This window comes from Dendroctonus ponderosae, unplaced genomic scaffold (assembly GCF_020466585.1).
Source record: "Dendroctonus ponderosae isolate FM_Combo_2020 unplaced genomic scaffold, Dpon_F_20191213v2 Dpon_F_20191213_11, whole genome shotgun sequence".
NCBI lineage: Eukaryota > Metazoa > Arthropoda > Insecta > Coleoptera > Curculionidae > Dendroctonus > Dendroctonus ponderosae.
This window is the reverse complement of record NW_026017213.1, coordinates 7,106,652-7,116,113: the sequence shown is the minus strand read 5'-3', so window position 1 is coordinate 7,116,113 and position 9,462 is coordinate 7,106,652. Positions and strand designations below refer to the sequence as shown.

Here is a 9,462-nt window from a genome sequence, read left to right as displayed (position 1 = left end):
ATTCGATTGACGTGCGCCGTTTTTCTGACTGGAAAGCATCGAATATAGAAAATTGCGTTGATTTTCTTGCGCAACGATTTAAATTTTTTCAAATCAAAAACTGTCCATTTGAGAAAAAATCACCAAAAACAGCAGTTTTATTCCCAAATCAATCTAGAATCTGCGACGAATTTTTGTTTCCAAAATATACAATCGCGTGCATTATTTTTCTAACTGGAAATTACTGAACGATAAATTTTGCGTTAACTTTTGCGGCAATTAACCGGTTTCCAATTTTTTGCATAAAAACTGAGCAGTTTAGCAAAAAAGACAAAGAGTGCTTTTTTATTCCCAACTGAATCTAGAACCAGAAAATAATTTTTGTTTGCCAAAACTCCATTGACGTGCGCCGTTTTTCTGACTGGAAAGCATCGAATGTGAAAAGTTGCGTTGATTTTCTTGCGCAGCGGATTTAACATTTTTAATCAAAAACTGTCCTTTTCAGCCAAAAGGCCAAGAAAGCTTTTCATTGCCAACTCAATCCAGAATCCTAAAATAATTTTTGTTTGCAGAATATCCATTGGCGTGCACTGTTCCTCTAACTGGAAATCAAGCAGCAAGATTTAAGCAGCAAGATTTAACCGTTAACAACCGCCAATTCTCTATCAACGTTAAATCTGCAGCATAGTAAAATTTCCGCTTGATTATCCAGGCCTCCCGGCCTGTGTCAGTATCAGCCCCAACTCGATTTCCATGCTATAGATGCATTGAAAACAACCCCAAACGTTCTCTAATTTCACCCATATTTGTATAGCGCCTGTGTAGCGGCCTTATCGGCAAAATGGTCTGAGAAACGGCAATATTTGCCTACCCAACATATATCGGGCCTAACATGCCCATAAAACATCGAGATTTATGGCAGCAACCGCAACGTGTTTAACAGCGTCCAGAAACTTTTCCATCAAAACGGACCGAATTTGCAAAACTCCGTTTCGGACCTCTAATTGGTTTGCTAATCGAATCCCCGAACGGGATTAACAACTTTAGCGGTCGCTCCTCAATATTCGAACCGCAAGATCGAGCGGATTGCTTCGGTTGTTAACACCGAAACTTTTCCATCGGCCAGCAAGAGGAAAAATCTCCAGTCACTTAAAATCTGTTCACGATTGATTTAGCTGAGTGTTCAGTGTCTGATAGGTAAAAAGTGTTACACTTCCATGTCAATTTACATCTAAATTAGTGGAAAACGTAAACATCTCAGCGTCTGGAAAACTCCATAATGTGGACTCAGCTATTACAGGTGTGCAACTGAACAGTTTCGATAAGAGTCAGCGACAGTAACTAAGTTAGCTGGGTGGCGCTCCCAAAGTGCCGGAAAATACTGCCTGCAGTTGCAGTTAGCTGCAAATTGCCAAACAAGGGCTGGCTTCGCAAAGAGGCGCGATTATTTACTTTCAGCTGCTTTAACGGGAGTTAATCGATTTTGAGGCTCGAATAAAGAACCGATTTTAAGCCGAAATTTTACTGTTTATTCAGGGGCCAATAAAGGCATTAGAAAGCCACTTTTGACGCCAATTAAGTGATTCTGATTAATTAAGTGATTAGGACGAGGGCAGGATACCAGACCTGTTGCTCAAAAAGGTGCACAAATGCACAAAAAAATTAAATCCTGCTCAATTGGTCAGCGTTTATAAGCGAACTTGTGCTCTGTCTATTGGGGTAACGCAAGAGTTTCGACTAAAATATTATTGGAAAAGTTTGCTTTCCGCTTTCACATTGAGTTGCCAAAAAAATTGCACGAACTGAAAAGGAACCGAAATCCTGCCGAGTTTTTTGACGGGATTTGCAAATAAAGGTCCGCTCTATTCAGTCTTTTTCTTACTTAATTCCGGCCGTTTCTAATAAAAACATGGTTGTTTCTTAAACGAAAGCAAATGACGAGCTGCAAATGCTCTAAAACGATATGCAGGTTTAACTTTAAAAAATCAGCAGTTGAAATGGAGATTTGCTCTAAAATTAGATTTTAGTTGCTTCGATAGGCAAAATCCTGTTCTGTTGGTTTTTGAACTCTTAAAATAATTTTCCTGTCGTTCGATAGAGAAGGAAGAAGTGCTGAAGAACATCTAATAGGTAAAATGTTGGTCTAGTGATGGGGCAAGAGTCGATTTTCTTCCAACAAGTTCCGATTTTTTGCGAAATTTTTCAATGGGAGGCTCTAGATTCAAATCTGCCTTGCAAGTTAAAAATATTGCTTTTGTTCCATTTTATGGGGAAAGCTTTGCGCAGTAAGTCCGGAAAGTTTCGATTTTCTGGGCACTTTGGGAAAATTTGCCAAACTTTCAAGTTGGAGAAAAATATGTAAAATTTTGTCAATTGCAAAAACTGCCAAGTAAAATTGGCCACTGTCTATGCCTTGGAATAGAGAAAACCGGATTTTTACAAATCTTTCGAAAATATATCTTCGGGGGTGATACCACGAGAGGTTTGAAATTACCCGAGCATTTTTCACGATCGCATGTTTCCATAAGTTCACCAGTCCAAAGGACGAGATTCGCCCATAGCCACCATTAGCAACTGTTAAGCGGAAGACGTTGAAGAGGGATCGATCCGACTTTCTAAATAATTGAAATTGAGCGTCGAGTTAAAGATGGTCGTTAATTTTAATGAAAGCAATGAAGCAGCGAGAGAAACGTCTTAACAAGGGCGGCATGTGAATGTGGTTTAGAGGTGGGATAAACGGTTATTTTTCTGTAACAGGGTTACAACGTTCTAGTTCACGTTGGTAATAGGTTTCAAAATGCGGTTCCAAAAAGAACATGTTACTTTTAAAATTTTTCATTAAACATGCGCAATGATGATGATGGTTGAAATAGTAATGACAAATAATGATTTAGTTTATTAAAAGAATAATTCTTAACTAAATCTCTTAGATAAAATAAAATATTCTGAAATCAAAAGCAAAACATGGGTTAGAAGTAGCTGCTTAAAGAACAAAAGAACTGATAATAAACCAGATAAAAAATGTAAATAAAAACTGATTAAACAAAATATACGCTTTATTTGCAAAAATGTTAAAAAATCTAATTTTCATTTAAAAATGAATTAACTTTTAAACATTTTTGCAGATGCCTGTGTTCGAAGTATTACCCGAATACTCAATTGTCAAAAACAACCGGTTAAATCTGCTATTTAAAACGCTGTAACTACGGTTTCAGGTTACACGTTTGTAACAATGTTATTTTAGCGGTTACGTTATTTGGAGTTACGTAGATTACGTTAAAGTTTATTTGGGAACAATTTGGCGTCTAGTGCATCAGCGATAATCGACTTCAATGAAAATTAGCTTAGAATGAAAATGAGAGTTGAAAAGGGCGCAAACTTACCCTTTCTGCAAATATAATCGCCGGGTGAAAACAGTACTGGGCGCAACCTGAGCACCAATTCGCACAGGAATCCCGCTTCGGTGTTTTGGAAAATCTCCACTCGCTTCAGCGTGTCCAGATGGACGTTGATGGCAATTTCCGCTTTGAGCTTATCAGGGAGGCAGGATACTGCCCGCTCTTCGTCCGAGCATTTTTGCGTCAGCCAAAGATAGTCGAACCACTTGATTACTTTCACCTGCAGATGGCTCGGGACTCGTCGCATTCGCATGTAGGTTTTAACTCCATCTAGTTTTGCTGGAAAAGACAAGTTAGTGCCAGTTTACTGCATGTTGTCCTGCTGAGAGTCTTGAGTGTTTCCAGATTCCAATACAGAATTTCCCAATTAAATCACGCCGGAGCTCTTTATCCTTCCGGGGCGATCCTTTTTTTAATAAGCGAATGCGAAATATCCCTTAACAGTTTTAATGGGTAATTTTTAATTTAATGGCTTCCTTTCTTTACGGTTCGGGTAAATATGGAAAGAAACAGTAAAGCGAGGTGCCTAAATGCCGATTTGAATTATTCATCGCTGCGAACGGAAATGATTTTCTTTTTATTCACTTTTTCAAATTTCCGTTACTTTTACGGCAAAGCGTCTTTCAAGCTGCCGAATAATTTCGCAACTGTATTTAAAAAGTGTATTAAGCACAGCGGAATTCTCTATTGGGCCTTTAATAATGCTTTCGAATAAAATTTGAATGCATTTTAAATGAAACGTTCATCGTATCTTGATGAGTTATGAAAGACGCTGCGGGCAAGCTTTGCAGTGATTGGGATAATGGGGTTTTTGGGCCTGGTTCATGCACAAAAACAGTGTTAATTGAATAAAAATATATTGAAGCGTTTTCAGGCACGAATTTTCTTGCAAAAAATTAGAAAGTTTGGAGTTGGCAGCTTCTAGCTGATAGCACTAAGCATTAGCCCAAAACTCAATTATAGACTAGTGAGTGCGACCCAATTTCGCATGCACTTAAAACGGCATTATGCTGGACAGCGGGCAAGTTGAGTGCGCATTTCCAATTGTAAAACTATCCATCTTTTTTGCCAGTTCGATTTAGGGCGATTTCTTGCTAATTGCGTTTTCCGTCCTCCTGCCATTAGTCACGATAATTAATCATCCGGGATGTGGAGGATTTGTTTCGCTTGGTCATTTCCAAACATGCTCCAGAATATTTTGCGAAAATTCATATATTGTATTTTCCTACTATTGTTACACAATTTATTAACATACTCTTTTTTAGGTTCTTTCGATAACGATAGCAGAAAATAGCTATCGAAACGTCAAGGTAATTTTGCAAGGCACTATTTATCAATCTGTATTAGAAGACGTGAGGAAATTCTGTCTTTTTTAAAGACAAAAAGTTTTGAGGCAAAATACCCAACAAGAAGCTTGTAAAAAAATATAATCTTTTAGTTTTGTGATCGTCTTTGCCTCAAATTCGATGCTGAAAAAGGTTTTGGTCAAATACCTACAAAGCCATAAATTTGTCTTGTAATTTTTCGCGCAAAATGCCTTTAGAAATAAAAAGAAAATTATTATATAAATATAACAAAGGCAAGATTTCTGAGCCCTACTTGATAATGACACTTTCAAAGCCTTCTGGCAGCATACTTTGCAACTCCTCTTCGACTGGATGAGGAAATTATGAAACTGCAAAGCGTCTTTGCATCCCGCAGCTTGCGACTGCAATGTTTTGATGAATGCCCCATAAAACATGAAAAATTGGCGTCAATCCGCAGGAATCGGTTTACGCAAATGACGCCAGCGGAAAAAGTCCGCATTGAATAATACGGCCGCGATATGCAGGAAATGAAGCTGTAGCCCTGAAGCTGAACATTTGGCAGTCAAATGAAGATCGCGTTCAACGCCATGCGGTATCGCCTCGAATTCAATGTCACTTTTCTCGCGACGCCCCAGTTGCGCCCCAAATGTAGGGCAGCGTCGGACTATTTTTAGCATGGGGGGCCATCGATCGGGGGGCCGAGGCGCCCACTGCGGCTATTTCAGGAATTCGCTAGGCGGCGAGGGCTGGGGATAGAAAACGCCGCTGGGTACGTTCCATTCAAATTGTCTTAATTACATGCTTGCCAGCCAAGATTTCCACTCAGAAGATCTACGGAATTTTCAAATTCTTCTGAAACGCGCAAAAACCTGATGGATCATTCACTGATCGAATAGGACTAATTATTCCTAAACCGGTCCTGGACAACTCAAATTGCTTAACCACTCATAAGAAGGATGTTTGCGATAAGTTAAAATTTAAACATTCATTCATAACTTATCCATGTATGGTGGTCTTTTGACTATAAAGTGAGAATGTCAATGAAATGCTTTTAAAACATATATTGCAAACATTTGAATCAATTTGCTACCAAATAACTGCCAATTTTGCAGGAAAATGTGCAACTAATTACGATCGGAGACGGAAAATAAAATATTTATTAATTAATTTAATTAACACCTATTGAACAACGGCTCCATGGATAAATAATTCCGACCGCAAATTAAATTGTATTAATAGGGTTGTTGGATTTATGAGTTAGAGTTCTCCAAATGTTTCAACTTTTTAATCAGTAGAAACAGATGAAAAATTGCTTTTTGAAGTGATAACTTTTTATGGGAGGGAGGCTTGGGACGCACATATGCACTTTGAATTCGACATTTTTCTCTTAGTGCGGGTGCATCTGTAGATCTGATAAACTTTTCAAATACGCATTGCGTTATTAAACTGACAGTGATTTTGATTTATCAATGATTGAGTGTGATATTAKTGTGTTCGGCGCAGTTTATTTTATAACGCTGATAACAAAGTTTCATTCAAATCGCACTAAAATCCCTTTGCAGACGCATGTGAAGAAATGGCCGTGTTTGCTCAAACATTKCATGGAAAATCAMASAGYTTTCATTCGAACAATTTATTTTGCCTCAAATCTGTAGACTCAATGCTAATTTTAGACGTTAAAAGAAAGAAACCAGATGCAAATAAAAATCCTTGTTAATGGTGCAAAAGAAGAATAGTTACACAACTTCAAGCAAAAATGTGAAAGAAATTGATCGAAAAGTCGCCCTGAAGCATGTTTCTTTGTGGGCCGTCCCCAGAGTGGATCATTGAGACGCCGAAGGCCCTTCACTTGTATTATGTTTGCCAGTTGATTGCTTGCCGATACTTTTGACGTGAAGGGCCATTTTAAAGGCGAGAACGGCGCTTCGACGGCTCATTTACCACGAGTTGGTGCAAGCAATTTATGGAGATACCGTCTAAGATATTGGGCGGTTTTGCTCCGGAATGTTCGAGCCAGCTCTATCAGAGTGGCAAAACTTTGATTAGACTGATTGGAAACTCGCAGTTGATTTCTTTGCTCTTTAACTGTTAAGCTGATCGGAAGCTGCACGAATATTAAATCGACACATTGCCGAAGTTTAGAGCCTGATCGTTTTTAAAAATTCGTAACTTTCTATACAGAGTAGGCAGCAACGTGAAACTTGCCCACACTATTGACAACACTTGACACAAAAGACTATGGTATTTGCGTTGAAATAGCAAGAAGGCCCGATTTTATAAACGCAGCTTAAGAGAGGGCAGTTTTTGCTCAACTGCACGCTCGTCTTTAAAAATTCGTAACTTTTTATATAGCATAAACAACAACGTGAAACTTGCCCACGCTATAGACAACACCGGACGCAAAAGACACTGTTACTTACGTTGAAATCGCATGAAGCCCCGATTTTCTAAACACAGCTTAAAAGAGGGCAGTTTTTGCTCAGCTGCACGCTCGTTTTTAAAAATTCGTAACTTTTCATGCAAAATAGGTTGCAACGTGAAACTTGCCCACGCTATAGACAACGCTTGACCCAAAAGAACCTGGTATTTGCGTTGAAATCGCATGAAGCAACGGATTTTATAAACGCAGCTTAAGAGAGGGCAGTTTTTGCTCGACTGCACGCTTGTTTTTAAAAATTTGTAACTTTTCATGCAGAAAAGCCAGCAACGTGAAACCTTGCCCACGCTATAGAAAACACTTGAACCAAAAGACCCTCGCATTTGCGTTGAAATCGCATGAAAGTCCTATTTTATAAACGCAGCTTAAGAAAGGTAGTTTTTGCTCAACTGCACGCTCGTTTTTAAAAATTCGTAACTTTTCATACAGAATAGACAGACACGTGAAACTTACCCACACTATAGACAACACTTGAGCCAAAAGACCCTGAAATTTGCGTTGAAATAGCAAGAAGGCCCGATTTTATAAACGCAGCTTAAGAGAGGGCAGTTTTGCTCAACTGCACGCTCGTATTTAAAAATTCGTAACTTTTCATACAGAATAGACAGCAATGTGAAACTTGCCCACGCTATAGACAACACTGGACCCAAACGACCCTGGTATTTACGTTGAAATCGCATGAAGGCCCGATTTTATAAACGCAGCTAGGAAAGGGCAGATTTTGCTCAACTGCCCGCTCGTTTTCAAAAATTCGCAACTTTTCATACAGAATAGACAGCTTTTGCTAGAAAAATCGCAGTGGCCCATTAAAAGTTTCACTGAACTTCTCTGGACTCTGAACGAAAAAATCCGCGATACAAATTGATCCAAGCGAAATGAAACTTTCAGTTCTATTCCGCGCCCAGGTACAACTCACAACAATCTAATCAAACGAAAAGGGGCTGCTTTCCTGGAGATATAAAACCTGGAAAGTTCTCCAGATAACGCCAAAGAATACTTTCTATGTAAATAAGCAGATAAACAGCTTTAAACTGCGGGAAAACTTCCCGAGATATGAGAGTGGGCCTGGAGACTTCGGAGGCTTTTAAGGCCCCTTGGAGTTCTGATTTGGAATCATAAACATATGAAAAAACATCAGAAAATTTCCAACGAGTGTCTAATAAAATTCTGAGAACAGGGAATAGAAGGGTTTGTTGGCGTTGTGTAAACAACCATAAGATTGCTTTGCATAATTCGCTGCAGAAGCCACTCCCAATTCTCACTTTTCACTTAAAAGTTTACTTTGGGTTCGAACTGAAACATTCAGCTAGGATTTTTCTCCTCGGAAGGAGTCTGCAAACTATCCCGTTTGTATGCCAGTTTGAGCGCTTCTCTAGTGAGTTTCCGTTAGTTTTTCTTACATTTCGAAGTTGCAGCCGTCTCGGATCCTGAAAGACGCTAAACGAGCATCGAAAATAGTAACACAAACTTTGGAGCCCGATCAAGGTAATGATGTAGTCTTTGGGAAAGTTTTCAGTCGCTTAGTGGCTGCAAGAGATCAGGCCGAATACAAATATGAGGCAAGTTTTCGGTTAGTGGATGTTTGCAAGCGTTAAGCGGCTGCTTGATTTGCTTATGGTGGATTAAGGCATCCAAGTGGTTGTTTACCGGCTTAAAGGCACTTGGAGTATCGCTATGAAAGCAGTGTACTTTTTGAGCTCTGTGGGATTATTTTCAGTCCACATGCAAGTTTATTTAACTTTTTAAGAAGCGAAACAAACAGATTTTTCAAATGCTCGAGTAAAAGCAATATGGTTGGTTCTTAGGATTATCTACACGGTTCGTTCTGCTTTGCGGCAATTTTGCGGGAATTGAAAGCTGTCCATCAGCGGAATTGCGCCTTTCCAGTCCCAGTTTGGGACGGCGATTCGTCGAGTGATTCCACATCCAGAGATTGAGGCCAATATGCGATTGTTGTCCCCCATATAATTCACCTCAAAAGTTCCCAGTGGAAAGCAAATATTTGTTCTTCTTTATTGAGCGACTCCAAAGATTCAAGCAAATGTCTCCGAACATTTACCTCCTTCCAGCGGATGTGTGGTTTCGCGAAAATATCGTATAAAGTCGAAATTGTGTTTGTTAGCAGGCAATATAATCCGCGACGGTTCCTTGGCCAATTTAAAGATGGAATGAGAGTTTACAATTGGCTTCCGCCCAACAAATTAAACGCTACAAGACGCTTTGGGACTCAATTGGCCGAGATAACGTGCAAAGAGTCGCCAAATTAATTGGCTGCAGTTTCCATTTGTTAATTCCAGCTCAATTATTCAGGCGTCGATCTCCAATTGTATGGACAAGTTCG

General features: G+C 39.3%; 1 protein-coding gene across 1 annotated transcript in view; it reads right to left on the bottom strand.

The window, feature by feature from the left end:
• The window catches only part of LOC109542728 (potassium/sodium hyperpolarization-activated cyclic nucleotide-gated channel 1), a gene marked incomplete in the record, with an annotated part of 82,891 nt that overhangs the window by 16,394 nt on the left and 57,035 nt on the right, over positions 1–9,462 (bottom strand). The window contains 1 exon segment of the mRNA XM_048662638.1: positions 3,363–3,656. Within this exon segment, the coding sequence (XP_048518595.1) occupies positions 3,363–3,656 (294 nt within the window).